This window comes from Onychomys torridus, chromosome 22 (genome assembly GCF_903995425.1).
Source record: "Onychomys torridus chromosome 22, mOncTor1.1, whole genome shotgun sequence".
Lineage (NCBI taxonomy): Eukaryota > Metazoa > Chordata > Mammalia > Rodentia > Cricetidae > Onychomys > Onychomys torridus.
Window position 1 is genome coordinate 38,916,666 of NC_050464.1, and position 19,894 is coordinate 38,936,559.

The window sequence follows — 19,894 nt, forward strand, 5'->3', positions numbered from 1 at the left end:
TCTCCTGCTGCCAGGGCTGTGCAGAAAAGAGCCAAGCTGTCTTCCTATACTTTTTATTGCTGTGATGAGCACCGTGACCTAAAAGCAATGTCGGAGAGGAAAGGGCTTGTTTCGGCTCACAGTCCCACATCATAGTGCATCCGTGAGGGAGTCAGGGCAGGGACTCAAAGGAGGGAACCTGGAGGCAGGAGCTGACGCGGAGGCTGCAAAGAATCCCAGCCTACCGTCTTTTTCCTCATGGCTTGCCTGGTTTACCTTTCTACAGCACCCAGGATCACCTGGTAGTGATCATCCACAGTGAGCCAGGACCTCCCACATGGATCATCCATAAAGAAAATATACCACAGGCTAGCCCACAGGCCAATCTGGTGTGGGAATTTTCTCAACTGAGGTTCCCTCTTCTGAAATGACTGTAGCTTGTGTCAAGCTGACTAGCCCTTTATGGAAACACTGATGTCAGCTCTCTTAGTCACCCCACCCCACCCCCTCTTCCTCTGTGACCTGTCCCAGCAAGCTAGCAGCCAACTCTACCCGTCCAGGGCTTTAGCTCCTTGGGGACCTCAGAAAATCTGGAACCCACCAGCATGTGTCATGTACACTCTAGGAGCCTCACCTCTCCTCACTGAAGATAGGAAATGCCATCCCTCTCCCAGGTGGGCAATGTGAGGGCTAGAGACATGGCCCCTGACGGGTAACACAAGTTTAGTGAGTGGTGTACTCTCTGGAGAGAAACTCTGAAGATGGGTGAGGTAGAACTCTCCCTTTTTGCTCTGGGAATTCTGAGGAGGGGATAAGGGCCAGGAGAGAGGGCAGCAACAACAGCTAACACTGCCTGAGAGCCTAATGTCCAAAGGGCGGAGCCATGTTGGATACAGTGTACGCCTGTCTTGGCTCCTAGTATCATTGCTATGACTGTAACCCCGACAAGAAGCAACTTAAGTGAGTCAGGGTTGACTTGACAGGTGGTCTGAAGAGATACAGTCCATCTTGGTGGGCAAGGCATGAAGGAGGAGTGTGGGGCAGCTGGTCACATGGCAGCCTGGTCTACATGGTGAGACATGAACTCACATACTTAACAGCTATGGGAGCCCACGGGTGGCTTTCCTTTACTGAGTCTCTGCATCCTCATCTAAGAAATGGGGGTGACAATGGCACACCCCTCCCCCAAGGTGACTGTTGGGGAACCTACCTAAAGGTGGGTGCGGTGATACCCACCTGTAATCTAGCTCTCAGGAGGCTGAGGCAGGAGGATTGAGAAGCCACCTGAACTACACAGACAGACCCTGTCTCAAAAAGAAAAAGAAACCGTGTCTCAGTGACAGGTTTACCCGCTGTGTGTGTGTGTGTGTGTGTGTGTGTGTGTGTGTGTGTGTGTGTGTGTGTGTGTGTGTGGTATGTGTCTAGTTGCTGTTCCCTGTCACTCCCTGCTGCTAAGAGAAACCGTCTGTCTGCCCACAGGTGGTGTTCATCGGCATGATGTCCAGTTCCACGCTCTGGGGAAACATCTCGGATCAGTACGGCAGGAAAACAGTTAAGTCTCCCTTTCTAAATGCTCGCGCTCTGCGGTCCAGACACGGTGGGGGCGGCACAGCACAGTCTGATGCTCTAGCAGGGTGGGATGTGTCTGTGCACTCTCCTGAGCTGAAGAAGGAGCATCTGAGAGGCCAGGGGATGTTCTCGGTGCCAACGTGTGTCCCTTACCTGAGGCCCGGGCAGACGAAGGATGGTAGATGGCATCAGCTTTATTGTCCTAGAGGAGCAGGCCCTGTCTCAGTCTGCCAAGGCAGAAGCCTTCCCCGGCCTGCCTTCCATATCCACTGCCTGGTGGGATCACTGCTTAGTTTAAATGTTTGTGGTGGGCATGGGGGTGAACATCTGTAATCCCAGCATTTCAGAAGGCCCTGGCAAGAGGATTTTGATGAATCTGAGGTCAGTCTGGGCTACATAGAGAGACCCAGTCTCGAGTGAAACAAAACGCCGTTTGTGCTGGACTTAGGTCAGGGTCTATGTCAATGATGTGAAAGGGCTTTACAAACAGGAGGGAGGAGACAGGCGGCTGGAGTCCCACTGAGTACCTCCAAGGCTTTGGATGAGCGCTTCCCTCTTTATTTATTTATTTATTTATTTATTTATTTATTTATTTATTTATCTATCTATCTATCTATCTATCTATCTATCTATCTATTTATTTATTTATTTATTATACAGTGTTCCAGCTGCATGTGTCCCTGCAGGCCAGAAGAGGGCACCAGATCTCATTACAGATGGTTGTGAGAGACCATGTGGTTGCTGGGAATTGAACTCAGGACCTCTGGAAAAGCATCCAGTGCCCTTAACCTCTGAGCCATCTCTCCAGCCCCATGAATGGGTTTTCAGTAATGATGTTTACTAAGTCTTGTAAATATAACCCCATTTTTGCACCTGCTAGAATACTGCTTCCCAATACAGGAGAGGGGAACATTTGACGATGTGTGGGACAGACTGGGTTGACCCAACAAAGGGAAGGAGTGATAATGGCATCTCATAGGTAAAAGCCAGGAATCCCATCCTGTCCCCCACAGTGCACAGGGCACCCTGCACCACAACATGTGATTGGCATTGAGGGACCCGATCCGGAGTGAGAGTGCCAGGCTTCCCAACATTGCTGTCACTTGCAGAGTTAATTCCATGCCCCCCTTTTCCATCACCAGTTGGTGCATTTTGGCAAACAAAGAGGGAACATCTCTCTGCAAAGCATGGGCCTGAACCAGGCTGCTTGGGGTCAGGTCCCAGCTGCTCCCCATACAGAGTCCTTGAGCCTCGTGTTCTCATGCAGACGTGGGATGGCTCAGACATGCCATGGGTTGATTTCAAAGAGTGAAGGGCCTTGCACTCGAGGTCTTGGCACAGATAAATCATCTCATAAATGTCTACTACTCTTCTTGCCGCATGCCAACCTTGTCCCCATTCATTGCAGCCAGCATCCACACACTGGTGTCTGCCTCCAGAAACCACGTCCTTCACCCTGACCTTGGCTGCTGGTAGACCCGAGTTCTCCCCAGAGAGATCGGTCCCAAATAAATGAGGCTGCGTGGAGGGCTGCCCATTACGTGCTCCGCTGGCTCTGCTCCCACGCTAGCTGAGTTTCACACCCAACAGGCAGCTGGCCTTGACCAGAGAGAAAGGAGACCCGTCTCCCAATGGCTTTTCCTCCCACGCTGGAGTTTCTGTGCACACTCAGGAAGCAAGGAGCAGGCTGTAATTAAGAAGCCTCCCCCAGGCTCCTCCAGGGGCCTGGGCACACCAGGCAACCTACTAGCAGCATCCAATACAGAGGGCCTGTGTCTTAGTCTAGGTCCAGGAGGCAGGTTTCCACATGGGTATCTGTTGTTATGCCCAGATTGCAGGGACCCTCAAAAGGCCACCAAAGAGACCAAATCTCATATGTAAAAGCAAAGAGCCTTTATTTCAAGCTCAGAGCTGGGGCTCTGTCCCATGCAGCGGTCAGAGCAGAGAGCCCCAAACCTGGCTAGGGTAGGGTTTTTATCATAGCAGAGGTTGGGGTGAGGGGATTTCCAGGGTTCAGGACCCTGATTGGCTGACATTTGTCTAGGGGTATAGGGACTGTTTGGATGTCAGGTATTCCCCCTTAGATGCAGGCCCTCCCTGGGTGGGGTCAGCTCACCAGCTTCTCCTGGATCCGGGTGTTGCCTGCCAGTAAGCCTGTCACAGAAGCTGTGTCTGGGCCTCTAAGCCTGTCATGGCAGTTGTGTGGTCAAGCTGTTTGGGGCTACCTCCCCCACATCTGCATTAGGGTTCAGTGAGACACTTTGGTTCCTATGGAAGTTCCTAATGCCTGGGAGCTTATGTCAGCCATAGAAAGGTGAGGACAAGGAAGCTTATGTCCCCATCCTATCCCCCCACCCTATCCCCCATCCCATCCCCCATCCCATCCCTTCACCCCATCCCCCACCCCCATGGAGCAAGGCAAGTTGCATCACCTCTCTGAGCCTTAGTTTCCTGGCATGCAAAATAAAGAAACACAAAGGGAGAGGGTCCAGAAAATGTATGTAGGGCTGGGGTGCAGCTCAGTGGATAGAGTGCTTGCCCAATACACACAAGGACATGTTCCTTGTCAGCACCAAATGAAACCAGGTCTGGGTGGCACAGGCCTGTAACCCCAGCCCTTGGGAGGGAGCAGGAGACTCAGCAAGCAGTTCAAGGTCACCCCTGCTACACAGTGAGTCCAAGGCTACCTTGGGCTGTATCAGACTATCTCAAAAATACAAAATGAGGTATGTGTAGTATGCATAAGTGTTTGCCAAGGCATGTTAGACCATTCTAGTTGTAATTACTACAGTTCAGAGCGTGGGTGGTGTAATCAGGTCACCTAGTCAGAGCCATCCAAGAATGCATCCCAGGCTTTCTGGGCTATAGGTTGCAAACTGGTAACCCAGAGAAGGGCACATACCCATGCAGTCCAGATTTTAGTGCTGGGGGTTGATCCCAGGGCCTGCAGCATGCTAACTGTGCATGCTAACCCTGAGCTAAACCCTGCCCTGTATTTTATTTATCCTCACAGGGTTTTATTGGGTTTCCAATTAGTTGCTTCTACTTTAAAAAATGATACATTTTACATTAAAAAATGTGGCTTATGGTTTCTTCGGAAACCTGGGTTACCTAGTGACTGGGCCCCATGATCTGTCATGGTGACTTTTGGCTAAAGCTGAGTAGGAACCCATGAAGCGAGGCAAGTCCTCTCACTGAGACAGTCCTCACTGTCCCTGCTGCATCTCATCTACCTGAGGAGTTCATGGTCTGTTGGAGGTTAAAGGGAGCTACCGAAGGCCCAGAGGAAGGGAGTGGCTCTTTCACAGCTCAAAGTCTCAGGTGTCAGAAGCTCTGGCTGAGGGTTTGGCCCCGCCAAGTGCTGATTTTGGGCAAATCACTTCCATGCTGCCGAGATCATTCATAAAACAGACGAGAAAGCCTTCTTTCTGCAGGTGTGCTACAGTGAACCCACATAATAGTACAAGAGCAGGTTTTCAAATGCAGACTAGAGTCCTGTGATGCCAGAGACTCCTCAGCTGTCAGGTCTTTTCCTGAAATTCAGTGCCATGGAAGCCGCAAAAAACTCAGTACATACATGCCATGTGATAGGTGGATGGGTGGGTGGATGGATGGGTGATATATTCCAGTAGTTCTATGGCTAAGTACACAGCAGGTGCTCAAGATATGCATATTGAAAAAAAGATGCATAATTTATATGTGTGTGTGTGCTCTCACGTGCGTGCATGCGTGCGTGCATGCGTGTGTGTGTGTGTGTGTGTGTGTGTGTGTGTGTGTGTTATTATGCTAGGCACATAGCATCTGTTCAACATATGTATACATTGAATAAATTAGCCAATGAATGATATCTATCAGTATCTGGCATCCCTTAAATAACATTTATCCTGAATTTGTTTCTCCATCTCTAAGAGTAATTAAAATGAACACTTTCTAAATTGGTACCATGCCTGTCCTGATGTCTCTGTCTGGTTCTCAACCCCAATGAATGTCATGTCCCCTTTACTTACAGCTCATAAACAATATGAGTCACACTGTTAGTCGGCTATCCTCTGCTATAACAAGTACCTGAGACAAGTCAGTTTATAAAGATAAAAGGTTTGTTTGGCTCACACTCTGGGAGTTTTCAGTCTGTAGAAGGTCCACGATTAGTTTTGGTCCAAGTACATTCTATGTCCCCTTATTCTGTGAGGTAAAGAAGAGCGAATGTTCCAGGCAGCGGTGGCGCACGCCTTTAATCCCAGCACTCAGGAGGCAGAGGCAGGTGGATCTCTGTGAGTTCGAGGCCAGCCTGGTCTACAGAGTGAGATCCAGGACAGGCACCAAAACTACACAGAGAAACCCTGTCTCGAAAAACCAAAAATAAAAATTAAAAAAACAAAAAATAAGCCGGGCGGTGGTGGCGCACACCTTTAATCCCAGCACTCAGGAGGCAGAGCCAGGTGGATCTCTGTGAGTTCGAGGCCAGCCTGGTCTACAGAGTGAGTTCCAGGAAAGGCGCAAAGCTACACAGAGAAACCCTGTCTTGAAAAACATACATACATACATACATACATACATACATACATACATAAAAACAAACAAACAAACAAACAAATAAATAAATAAGAAGAAGAGCGAACATCTCCAGAAAATCATAAGCATTTTTCTGCTGTAATCAGGATATTGGGGATGGTGTGAGACACAGAGCCATCTGTGTGCCTCATGCCTGACCCTCTGGACCCTGACTGGCACTGAATGGTGATCAGTGGATAACCAGGATGGCCCAGTCTGCTTGACAGCACACAGAGCATCCCCCTGCCTGTGCGAGCTGCTTGTAAAGTGAGACTACTGATAACTTAAAATCCTTTGAGATTTTGTTGATTTTATTTTATTTTATTTGTTTGGGTGTTTTGCCTTTGTGTATGGCTGTGTGCCATGTGCCTGCTGTGCCCAGGGAAGCCAGAGAGGGTATCGGATCACCTGGAACTGTAGTTACAGACAGTTAAGCCACCATGTGGATGCTAAGAATCAAACTCAGGTCTCCCAGAAGAGCATCCAGCACTCTTAACAGTGGAGCCATCCCTCCAGCCCCCTAATTGATAACTTTTTAATTAAAAAAATGAAGCCCAGGGCAGGTGCTGTAGCCAGGCCACATCCATCCTTGATTGGTATAGCTTTTTTGTTTTGTTTTTCTTGTTTATTCATTCATTCATTCATTCATTCATTCATTCATTCATTTATTTATTTGTTGTTGTTTTCTAATCCTGAGACAGAGTTTCTTTGTGTAGTTTTGATGCCTGTCCTGGATCTCACTTTGTAGACCAGGCTGGGATCCGCCTGGCTCTGCCTCCTGAGTGCTGGGATTAAAGGCATGCACCACCACCGCCTGGCTGATTGGTAGCTTTATATGTTCATAGACGCATGCCACCTGGATGTGCCCAAGGCTCTTGTGACTCCTGTCTCCTTCTCCACAGGGGCTGAAGATCAGCGTGCTCTGGACCCTGTACTACGGCGTCCTCAGTGCTTTTGCACCTGTGTATAGTTGGATCCTGGTGCTCCGAGGCCTGGTGGGCTTTGGGATTGGAGGGGTGCCCCAGTCGTAAGTAAATACCCAGCTCTGCCCTAACAACCACCTTCTGTAGGCACAGGTTCAGCCACCTTGGATTTAAAAATACTCAGGGAAGAAGTGAACAGGTGGAGACTCCTCCTTTATTATTATTCACTAAAGAAGGTACAACAGTTGGCCATTGGTAGCATTTGTACTATGGTCTGTGCTGGCAGTAGCCATAGCTTACAAGGGTGTGAATACATCTATCGAATATTACATCACTTCATAGGAGGGAGTTGAACAGTCCCGGGTTTAGGTTCTGGTGCCCTGGAGATAAGGGGGATGGCTGTGTGCCTTCATTGCCTTGGACTTTAAGGGGATGGCTTTGCAGAGCTTCTAGAACCTGGAGTCACTGTAGGACTGGCGGCATTAACATCAGCATCCTCCAGCTAAGAACAGCGTCTGCACAGCATCCAAAGGCCCTACAAGCCAAATCCTAACAAAACAGACCCAACTTTGATGCTGTGTTCCACATGTCATGGCTGCTAACAGGGGTATGTGTGCTGACAGGTCACATAAGCTCCATTTTTTCAGTGGAGGATCACTGAGACTCAGAACAATCCACTACACCCCTTGGGTCAAGGCAAGTCTGTACGGGGTCCAGCTGTGAACTCTTGCAGGCAATGCTCCTGGCTGGTGCCGGCGGAGCGAGCCCCTGGTTCAATCGCTGGGCCTGAACTAATCTAGTGGCACAATGCACTACCCACTGCAGTCTGCCCCATGCATTTACTTCCCTGAGGGCCATGCATCCTGGTGTGACTGTGCCCACCAGAGAAGAGTCCCTCTAGGACTTGGCCAGCCTCTCCCTGCAGACTTTCCCAAGGACAGCTGGAGGGATAGACCACAGGCCCTGCTATTGCTGCTGGTCTCAAGACTGCCTCAGGTGCCAATTCCCTGCCTCCTCTGCCGCCCAGTCTAAAATGCCCTCTCCTGCAGCATGAGCGATTGCTGATGTAGCTGCTCCATCAGGGGGGGTTCCATCCCTGGCCACCCTCCCCTTTACAGCCCAACGCTAGAGTGTGTGGCAGACCAGCCCGCACTTTTATGACCCAGGGAACTCTTGTGTAGGGAGAAGTGAGAAAAATTAGCTAGAAAGATACCTAGAGGATGAGAGGAAAGACAGAAACAGAGGACAGCCTCGGGAGGGCCTGGATCCTTATCCACCAGCCCAGACTTTATGCAAAAGGACTTTTTATAACAATGCCGAGGGGTGAGGCAAAAGACCCCCCCCCCCCGCTAGATACAGCCAAGTGCAGACCCTTCCAAACACCTGGTACCCAGGCCCGTGGTCCAGTTATCCTCTTATGCAGCGCTGCTGTGTAAAGCAAGCTCGGCTCTTACTAGGAAACCTCTGTGGACCCCAACAATAGTGCTTGTGCATATGCTTCAATGGGGAACACTGAGAGACATCCATGGCACCACCTGGGTGACCCAATGACATTATGATGTCCCCACAGGCTCCCCTCCCAGCTGTTGGGGTCAGTTTCTCTCACTGGCAAATAGTGGCCCCTGTGTTTGCTTCTTCCTCTCTTAAAATATGGAGCCCACCGAGCACTTGGGAGGCACAGCCAGGTGGATCTCTGTGAGTTCGAGGCCAGCCTGGTCTACAGAGCGATATCCAGGACAGGCACCAAAACTGCATGGAGAAATCCTGTCTCAAAAAAACAAAACAAAACAAAATGTGTAGCCCAATGTTACCAGGCGGCAGCTGTTGCTTACCGTCTTGTGGTGACACATGCCTTGATGCCAACACTTAGGAAGCAGAGGCAGACAGATCTCTATGAGTTTGAGCCCAGCCTGGTCTATATAATAAGTTCTAGGCTTGCCAGGGCTAAAGAATGAGATCCTGTCTCAAAACAAACAACAACAAAAAAACCAATAAGAACAACAAAAAACCCAATAAGAACAACAAAAACTGTCATATGGGATTCTTGAACTGTATTGGTATGAAAGCTTTCTCTCCATAAGAGCCAAGACTCTGGAAGATGCTGAGGTCAAGGTCACACAAATCTACCCTATAGACTCTATGACTCCAACAAAGACCACTCCTACATTAACCCTTTGACTTCTAGAACCAACTATTCTTTCTAATGGGAATGCGGCCATCTAATGGCTGCTGGTTTTAAAAGCACGTGCTGCATGCTTCATTTTTGTGTGTTGTTTTTTGAGACAGGGTTAGTCTGTATACCCCTGGCTATCCTGGAACTCGCTCTGTAGACCAGGCTGCCCTCGAGCTTACAGAGATCCACCTGCCTCTGTCTCCCAAGTGCTGGGATTAAAGGTGTGTGCCACCACCGCCCGGTGCACACTTCATTCTATTTTTTTTTTAAGATTTATTTATTTATTATGTATACAGAAGAGGGCACCAGATCTCATTACAGATGGTTGTGAGCCACCATGTGGTTGCTGGGAATTGAACTCAGGACCTCTGGAAGAGCAGTCAGTGCTCTTAACCTCTGAGCCACCTCTCCAGCCCACACACTTCATTCTTAAAGAGCACCACGTCCAAGCTAGTGCCTCGCCATTGCTCAGGTCACCAGTGCCAGGGTGGCACAGCATGTGGTACATACAGCCCATGGACTCTACAGTCATAAACTACCTGCTAGGCCAACCTTTGGGATACTCTGGATACATGATCTCTAGAAAGGGCAGGTTCATCCTGAATCAGTGTAGTTGGATCACAGGCTCTGTAACCCCGAAGACCCGGGTGTGAACCCTGATTCAGTGCTGTGATCTCAGATGGGTCACTTTCTATAGGTCAGTTTCATTGGCAGCCACCCACTTGATGGGCCCCTGAGAGCATTATGATACCACATTTGAAGTACTCAGGACGATGCCCAGGGGAGTTCTCCCTTCCTACCAAATATTCTCCTGGGCTACCACATAGACTCTGTCAAATGCTGGGTCACTTCATATGAGGGGCTGATTCACCCTGAGGTTTGCCTGGTATGCCCTTGGTTTGATCCCTTGCACCATAAATTGAGTGTGGCCCCTCATACCTGTGATTGGAGAACTGAGGAGTTGGAGGCAGGAGGATGGTAAGCTCAAAGTCATCCTCAGTTAAGTAATCATGCTCCAAAACAAAGCAACAAACACTTTCCTAAGAAGTCTGAGCCTGGCAAGCATCCTGCTTCCCAAGGCATGGATAAGAAAGTCACAGGGTATGGGAATAGATCATAGATGGAGTGTGGTGTGAAGGGGAGACTGACCATGTAGCTCCAACACCCATGTTTAGCCTCCTGCCTTGTGCGTGGCAGGTCAGCCTGGTCTGTCCACTCCTTCCCTGGGTCTTCCATATGGCTTCATCCAGGGCTCTGTAGAGCTGGCATCTGGTATGCTTTCCTGGAGCGGAAAAGCCTGATTTCACACTATTTAGGAATTAAAAACCATTGGAGCTCTAAGCAGAGGCCATTAACAGAGACACAGCCATAAATCTGGGCTGGCAGCAGTTAGTAACCAGATTGTGGCCCAGTTCCAGAGATTCCGGCACATAAGCCACTGGCTGCACAGCAGCGCCCCCTGGTGGTTGGAGGAACTGTCCTGCCTCTGGTCAAATTCCTTCTCCAGAGATGCTCAGGAAGGCTAGAGCAGATGTTGGGAAGAGATGCACTGCACCCTAAACTTCTGATCACAGATCCCCTGGAAATGACATAAAAGTAATAGGAATCTTTAGTGGAGCCTGTAAGCAAGGAAAGGATGTTGTCAAACAACCAGAAATTTTGAGAAACTTCTGGAAACCTGTGAGTAAATGGAATTACAAGGCAGAGTAATTAGAACAAAGAGAGATTACACCCCAAACCAGCAACAGAAAACCACATGATGAGAAGGATTCCCAGAGTCTGGGAGAAGTGTCATTCCCAGAGTCCCCAGTACAGGGAAGGATGAAAGAACACCAGGTATTGTGTGACAAAACTCTTCCTGGGGACACAACACACATGTCAACACACCCCACATAGGGATCCCACTACAGACCAAAGTACAGAGGCCACCCAATTCCAACTTGGTGAACCAGTGAGTTTTATTGGGATTACTTACAAGAGTAATAGTGAGGAGTCACTTACAGGAGCAGAAATGACTCAAAGGCAGTTCACAAAATCCAGGACCCTAGAGCATACTGCACAGCCTACAGGCAGCTCAGCAGGTTGGAGCATGACCCTTCCTGGTGCATCAGTTGGCCTAAACCTCTTCTTTTGCAGCTCAGCTTGGCTCTACTCCTCTGGGAGAGACTCTCGGCTTTGATTGCTTACTGTGGCAGGGAGGGGCTTAGCGAGTCTGGTCAATTTCAGGGACTTCCTGAAGCTACTTTGTTTACCTTCCTGTTTAAGGAGCTTCCCTGAAGGATGGAATGTTTCAATCTCTGAGGAAATGGTTACACAACACTCTGCCCCTTCCACCAGCTCTTATATTCTTTCTGCCCCCTCTTCCTAAATGATCCCTGAGCCTTGGAGGGGGTGACTACAGATGTCCACCTATGGCTAAGATGTCACCCACTGTGCCACAGTAACAGTTACTTGTTCCCAGGAGCTTCACTGGTGGTTATGAGTTGAGGCCGATAACAACTGTGATCTACGGATGTCAACACACATGTTTAGAAGGCAGTTTGGCAGGGACATCACATCCATCTAGAAAAGCCATAGAAGTTGCTTCCCCATTGAGTTCTATGACCTTCCCTCCCCAAGCCATGGGTTTTTGTCCTGGATGACAGCACCAGATGTGAACTCTCTCTTATGGAGCGGGCCTTAAATGCAGTTGGAAGGCTGTTGGTTTTACCCACCACAGTTGAGCCACCACTGCACAGGCAGGCACACCCTGCCTGGAATGGTGGTGTTTTAGCACGCAGGATCCACAGCCAAGCGGGAATGTTGGCGACAGTTCTCTGCCAGCAGCCTGAATGGCCCTTTCTGCCATTATGAAAGCCAGCCAGCGACTGGGAGTTTCCAGTTCAATCCCTGCTTAATTTCTCCATGTCCTACAGTCAAAGCAATAGGGTGTTACTGTCTGGTTCTGGGATACAACCAGCAGCAGCAGTAGCCTTCATGGCTAGCGGCTCACAGGGAGGGAGCACACCCCATTGAGGTTGTCACTCAATAACCTTATGGCATTTTGGAGTGTCCTTTTCCATCCAGGTAGGGTACCTTTTGGACTTAAACTTGGTAGTTATTGTTTTAACAACCTATATTTTCTCTCAATTAACCCAGCCCCAGTAGGGTTGTAAGGTGGGTAGACGTACCTGGTTGTCTCTCCAGTGCTTTCCAAATCTGTGAAAACACTCAGACGTCAGCATTATGTCATCTCTATAACAACCTTTTCCAGAGGGCAGGCAGGGTAAGGCAGCATCCCAAACTGCCATCCCATAACAAAGATAACCCTGGTGAAGCACTCTGAAAGTCTGTGGTCATCCGTTCTCAGGAAGAGTCAGGCGATCCCAGAGGTTCACAGCTAAGAAGATAGCAAGGTCAAACATCAGCGAGGTCTAGGAGAGCCTGGGAAGGGTCCATCCATTTATATCAGTTGCCTCCTCCACAGTGGGAGGCTGGGCACACAGAGGTGCTAAGTTGATTAGCTCACCATACCCTCTGTCATTCACTCAGAGGCGTTATATTTCCACACCCTGGAGTTCCTCCACGGAGCCTCCCTACATATCTTTATGCCCGATGAACTCAGTGGGCCTGACTTAATTTGCTCAGACCTACCCAGGACCAAGAGGGAGCAAGGCCATGCTTTCCCAGGTGCACCTGCTGGTTCCCTAGGACGGAGCTGCCCTGGAGTGGCACTGTGGATGTGGCATTAGCTGTTGTTTCTCCAGTCACCGTACCCAGTTGTTAGGGGAGTTCCTGGCTGGGTAGCCCATCTCCACCCCTTGTGTAACCTTTTTCTCAAGGGAAATGGACCCTCCTTAGTCTGGGGGGATAATCACCCACCCTGGGTCAATCCTGGTGGTCTTCACCTGGACTGTTCTGTCAGGAATGTCTTCTGAGAACTGCTCCTCGGTCTTCAATGCCTTCCTGTGGCTCTTTAGCACACAATTTGACTTTCTTTCTTTTCTTTTCTTTTTTTTTTTTTTGTTTGTTTGTTTTGTTTTGTTTTTCGAGACAGGGTTTCTCTGTGTAGCTTTGCGCCTTTCCTGGATCTCGCTCGGCAGACCAGGCTGGCCTCGAACTCACAAAGATCCTCTTGCCTCTGCCTCCCGAGTGCTGGGATTAAAGGTGTGCACCACCACCACCCCGACTGCGCCACCACCACCCGGCTACGATTTGACTTTCTATCGATTTTCTCCTTAGGAATTCCAGCTCAACACCAACCTTGCCACATTTGTCTTCAAGTAACCCAGACAGACCCCTTTCTCTGCTTTACCATTTTTAAAAGAAAATCCCTTTTAGGTTATTTTCTCACTTATGGGCACTCCTTACATGACAGTCTAAGTCACTGAGATCTGCCAAAGCCTTTCCTACTTTATAAAGATCTTGTCCCACCAGAGGGCTCAGCAAAGCCACCAAAGCTCCATACACAAATGCCAAAAAGGCCCAAGTCCCACAGCTAGTTAATGGCTGACCTGAGACTTGCTACAACTTACATACTCGTTTATGCAACTAAAGAGCTGTTTTATCTGTGAAGGAGACAAAAAAAACCTCAAGCAAAATTACAGAAGAATTATGAAGCCACCTGAGAGGGCTTGGGCTCCTTAGCACTTCAGATGGAGTCATTTGCATAAACCTAATTATGTTGTAATTAGACAGAGCTCTTATCTAGTTATAAAGATGGCTCCCTTAAGTGCTTTGTTGGGAAACATTTAGGTGACAATATTTTCAGGTAGTTAGGTAATATTAAAAGTTTCCATTCATGCTAGGTGGTGGTGGTGCACGCCTTTAATCCCAGCACTCTGGAGGCAGAGCCAGGTGGATCTCTGTGAGTTCGAGGCCAGCCTGGTCTACAGAGCGAGTTCTAAGACAGGCACCAAAACTACACAGAGAATCCCTGTCTCAAAAAAAAAAGTTTCCATTCGTTTACAGTAACTTTGCCCAGCCAGAGCTCCTCAGAAAATCAGAAGAACAACATCTTGGGATATAGTTTTAAAATAAGTCAATAGCCAGAATGTAATGGTAACAGCTGGTTTGCTGTTGCGAGAACACAATGCCACAGGTGATGTAGGTTATAAAGGAAGGAGGTTTATAGTCCTCAGAGGACTATGTAGGCTCATAGTCCAGGCTCAAGACTAGGGGCTGCATCTGGTGGTGGCTGGCTACCTTGCTGGCAGTCACTGAACCGGCTTAGACATAATCTGGCAAGAGAAAGGAGGCACACACATGTCCTCAGGTCCCCTAACCAAACCTCCAAGATTCAAGGTGAACATGGTAACTCTCTCCTGTAATCTCAGAGTTCGGGGGAGGAAGAGCCAAGGGGGATCACCACGGGTCTGAGGCCAGTCTGAGCTATATAGTGAGTTCCAGGTTAGCAAGAACTAACATACCCCACATGAAAGTCCAGGATTCAATTTTGGGACTGGCCCTAACAATATTGTCTAACCCTGATCACCTCCCCTAGCCCCGAGTCCCCACCCCTAGACACCACAACTGGATCAGGTTGAGCAGGATGAGGATGAGGTGTCAACACATGAAACCCCAGGCGTGTGCGCCAGACACCCAAACCACAACACTGTGAAGACGAATTACCTGTAATGAGCCCTCTTCTCTGCCTGAGCCCCTGCCCCCTTCGTTCCTCCCCTTTCCCAAACACACAGTTACTTTGGTGATGAGACCATAGTACAGAGCATTCATTGCCGACACCTGGGAACCACAGGACAGCTGTGCGATGTGTGGTCACACAGTATTTAGCTCAACCCTAACTAATTAGAAAACCCAGCTCACAAAGCTTGATCAAAGTCCGGTGCTCAGGAAGCAAAGGTGAGAATTAGCTGCTGCTGGGCACGGACCGCCCGGCAGTCAGGGTTTATGACCAGGATTTACTTAACTTGGTTCTGCAGTTGGGTGATTCAGCTCTATCCATGGCGCTTGCCGACGTTTTCAGTCAACGGGTGGATTGGATGACCTGATGATTATATGACCTGATGAACTTAGGAGGCTCCATCTGGCTCCACCCAGGCACAGCCACCTGGGATCCAAGACGGGCTACGGAGCCTCCTGTAGCCTAAATTTGCAGCCAGCGGTGGTGGGAATCAAACCCAGGGTGCTGGGAATCAAACCCAGGGCTTACAGCTGCTGACTGAGCCATGCAGCCCTGAAATCAACTCATGATGGGAAGGGCAGCAGAGCCAGGCCCCAGAGCAGCAGGGATGGCAGAGGGTTTCTGGGGGCTGCTCTCCCAGGCCAGTTGCAACTGAGTTCAAATCCAGACCTGGCTGATGCCGGACAGTGTCTGTATAGAATAAATGCTGCATGAAGCTTGTACTTACACAGTGAGAGGAGCATGTTGCTCGCACGGCCTGCCCCGTGGAAGGTTTCTGTCCTTCTTAAGGCGGGCTAGAGAAGCCACAGTGAGATGCTCATTAGTCTCCCTTTATGTCTGTGGAGAAGCATCAAAGAGTTCGGTCTGGTGTGGAGAGATGGCTCCACCGTCAAGAGTGCTCCCTGCTCTTGGAGGGGAGTCAAGTTTAATTCTCAGCACCCGTGTTAGATAGCTCATAACGCCTGTAACTCTAGATCCAGAGGATCCAGTGCCCTCTTCTGGCCTGTGAGGGCACTGAACATGTGCAAGGCACACACACACACACACACACACACACACACACACACACACTAAAAACAATTTTTAAAAAAAAAAAAAATTGTAAAAATGACTGGGCGGTGGTGGCGCAAGCCTTTAACCCCAGCACTCAGGAGGCAGAGCCAGAAGGATCTCTGTGAGTTCGAGGCCAGCCTGGTCTACATAATGAGATCCAGGACAGGCTCCAAAACTACACAGAGAAACCCTGTCTCAAAAAACCAAAAATAAATAAATATAAATAAATAAATAAAAATAAACAATTGTAAAAATGTTAGATTTGGTGGCTTAGGATCTAGCTTAGTGGAAGAGCACTTGCTCAGCTTGCACATGGCTCTGAGCTCAATCTCCAGCATCAAAGGGAAAAAATGGATTAAAATATGATTTATGTGTATAGCATTTTGCCTGCATGTGTGTATGTGCATCATGTCCACGCAATACCTATGGAGGTCAGAAGAGGGCGTCTGATGCCCCTAGAACTGGAGTTACAGGTGGTTGTGAACCACCGTGTGGGTGCTGGGAATCTAACTCCGGTCCTCTGAGCTCTTAACCACTAAGCAATCTCCAGCCCCAAGATTTGGATTCTAATTATTTTTAAAGTGGAGTTAAATAGTGCTCTGTATTTACTATGCCAATGACATTTTGGGTTATAAAGTGAAAAAAAACAAAAAACAAAAAACCCTCACTAAAGCTGCAAGTGTCCTTTCATGAGAATAAACAAAATCCAGAGGTTGACAGTGATAGTAGCTTTTTATGTCCAGTAGGGGGAGCTGTGAGCATCCACAGAGCATCATTCAGGTCAAGTGACAGCTGGGAAGATATGCAGGTCCAGGGAACCTTCCAGGTGATTTAGTACACAGTGGAGGTCAGAGGACACGTTGTAGGACTCAGCTCTCTCTTTCTACTGTGTGGAGTTATAGAGTTCAAACTCAGGTCACTGGAATTGGCAGCAGATACTTTTATCCATCTCGCCCATCCCAGAAGAGCTCTTTCTTATATTAGGAAGTGATTAATGCAAAAAGAATGACAAATTAAAACCACAGTTTATCACCAATGCAGTCATGGTCAGTTCAGGTAGAAATAGCCAGTAGCTTCAGCTGGTGGGTCGAGGAGAACAAGATACTGGGAAATCTGAATATGTCCTGAATAGTCATCAGTGTCAAAATGATACCTTAGGGTGGAGACATCTGTCCTCTACCCATCTATGGAGATTGACATACCAGTGAGGGAGCAGGCTGGCATTGGACACCATGGATGCAACTCCTGGGAGCAACTCGGCCTCACCTCTGTAGTTGTCCCCAGGGATGCACAGACAGACATCAGGGACCCAGGATGAGGGTGTCTCCCAGGAAAAAAGGCCATATAGCAACAGCTCACACAGCTGCCCATAAACCCATGACCAGACCTTCCCCAGATGCTGCAGCTACAATCGACCTCCATGGAAGAATGATGGAATCTTAGGATCGTTTCGGGGGAATGCAGGAGCCCAGGACCCCATACTCGAGAATCTGCTTCCAAAGGTCAAGCGATTCACACACTTCTAGAACGCAATGGTGCACGCAGGCAACCCAGTACTCAGGAGGTGGAGGCAAGAGGATAGAAAGTAGCCTTGAGCCACCGTAAGAACCTGTCGATATCCTGGCTTTAGCCATGATCCCAGGAAATTCTGACTTAGGATCGTTATTGGAAGATGTAATTCAGAATCTGCCATCTTCCCACCCTCTTAGCCCTTGTCTCATTGTTTGCCTAGGGTGACGCTGTATGCTGAGTTCCTTCCCATGAAAGCCAGAGCCAAGTGTATTTTGCTGATAGAGGTAAGGAGAGGGTGACGGTCTCTGGGGAATGCTAACTGACTGGCAATCAGTTCTCGGATGTATGGAACCACAGGACTGCAAAGGGGAGTTTAAGAACACCGTGAGAGACTCAATTGGCAAACACGTACATGGATATACAGTATATCCCCCCTCTTCTTCCCCCTTCTCCCCTGGATCAGCAGTTCTCAACCTTCCTGATGCTGCGACTCTTTAATACAGCTCCTCACATTGTGGTGAGCCCAACCATGAAATCATTTTTATTGCCACTTCATAACCGTAATTTTATTACTGTTATGATTATAATGTAAATATCTGATATGCAAACCCCGTGAAAAGGTCATTTGACTCCCAGAGGGGTCGCGTCCCACAAGTTGAGCTACACCCACCCCACCCCCCCACCCCGTTCCCAGCCTTCTTTGGCCTTTTTATTTTGAAACAGAAGCGGGACGGTGGTGGCGCACGCCTTTAATACCAGCACTTGGGAGGCAGAGCCAGGCGGGTCTCTGTGAGTTCGAGGCCAGCCTGGGCTACCAAGTGAATTCCAGGAAAGGCGCAAAGCTGCACAGAGAAACCCTGTCTCGAAAAACAAAAACAAAACGAAACAAAGAAAGAGTCTTGCTAAATTGCTCAGGCTGGCCTTGAACTCCCTGCCTTGCAGGGATGGTGGAAGCTTACAGGTGTTCTCAGAGTCGACTCCTCAGTCATGTGATCACACTTAGCATAGCTATCACTGTGGCCAGTGACTCAGACCTCCTAACAGCTGCCTCTGATCCATCTGAGTGGCCCCTCAGCTGCCTGACACAGACATGGATAATCAGTTGTGTAAACACTGAATCTATGTGCTTGTTTGTTTTCAGACAGACTTCCCCTAGGTAGCCCTGGGTGGCCTAGAATCCGACGGATATGTGACTCAGACCGGCCTTGGACTGGCGGCAATCCTCCTGCCTCTGCCTCCTTAATGTTAAGATGCCCGGCATTTACCACCATCCCCGCTAGGTGTTCCAATGGCAGACTGTGCCGCTGATCTTGAAATCTGGCTAACCCTGGTCACACTCAGTTCTCTCTTAGGCTTCCCAAGATCCAACAGCTAAAGCTGAGGGTGGTAGCTCAGACCTACAACCTCCAAACTCAGTAGACGGAGGCAGGAGGATCGCTGCCAGTTCCAGGCCAGTCAGGACCATATAGCAAGACCCTGTCTCAAAAAAAAAAAAAAAAATTGTTTTAGGTTCATACCTGGTTGAGTGGCATGACTAATATCCATCCTAACTGGCCAGCATCCTTAACATACCTGTCCTTAGACATTTTAGTCATCACCCATGATGGTTGACAACAGAAATGGATTGTGACTCCTTTAAGTGAAGCAGGGGTGGGGGAGATGGGGGGTGGGAGGAAAGGGAGGTGGGAGGGGGGTGGGTGCTAGAAAGTCTCTGGGCCCTCAGTGGGGCAGGCTTTAGCAGTGCTTAGTGGGGCCCTTAGAGGGGTGGCCTTAGTGGGGTGAACTTAGTGGGGTGGGCTTTAGTGTGGGCAGAGCTTGCAGATAGAGAGCCCTGCCTGGTAGAGCCTGGTGGACCAAGCTTGCCATCCCAGCCACCGCGGAGGCTGAGGCGAGCATCGTAACTTCAAAGTCTGCCTAGGCGACTTAGTGAGACCTTGCCTCCAGATGAAAAGTGAAAAGAGAGCTGCAGTGGGTAGAGTGCTCACCTCACGAGGCCCTGGCTTTAGTACCCAGTCCTTAAGATAATAACCATAATAACAGGGCCAGTGAGATGGCCTGATGACCTGAGTTCCGAACCCAGGACCCAAGCTGTGTAAGGAAAATCATTCATCACTCCCTCAACAAGCAAGCAAACATAACTAATTGAAAAATAACAACAGCAGTAAAGTCTCCCCACGAGTGTGTTACCAAGCCCAGTCCTGAAGGACCAGGAGGCAGCAATGAGCTGCCCTTCAGCTGGTCCAGCCTCTGACCACCCTGCAGGGGAGGGGCTGGGACAGTACATCAACCCTGGTCTCTTGTCCACCCTGCTCTCTGTCTCATCCCCTGGGCTTTCCTACCGACAGCACACAGTAGGAAGCCATAGGCAGAGAGCCTCATGGTGGCATCCTTTCAAAAGCAGGAAAAAGAAGGAGAGCGACTTGGGGAGATATGGGAAAGATGATTCCAAAGGATGATTCTGGAGCCCATGGGGCAAGGAAAGTAGACGTCAGTAGACAAAAGCCAGAGTGT

The 19,894-nt window shown here is 49.1% G+C and overlaps 1 protein-coding gene across 1 annotated transcript in view; it reads left to right on the forward strand.

Annotated features, from left to right (window-relative positions):
• Positions 1 to 19,894, forward strand: part of LOC118572352 (SV2 related protein) — a 66,904-nt gene that overhangs the window by 30,297 nt on the left and 16,713 nt on the right. Inside the window, exons 5-7 of the mRNA XM_036171920.1 lie at positions 1,459 to 1,530; positions 7,002 to 7,126; positions 17,604 to 17,667. Of these exons, the coding sequence (XP_036027813.1) occupies positions 1,459 to 1,530; positions 7,002 to 7,126; positions 17,604 to 17,667 (261 nt within the window). The remainder of the gene's footprint in view (positions 1 to 1,458; positions 1,531 to 7,001; positions 7,127 to 17,603; positions 17,668 to 19,894) is intronic.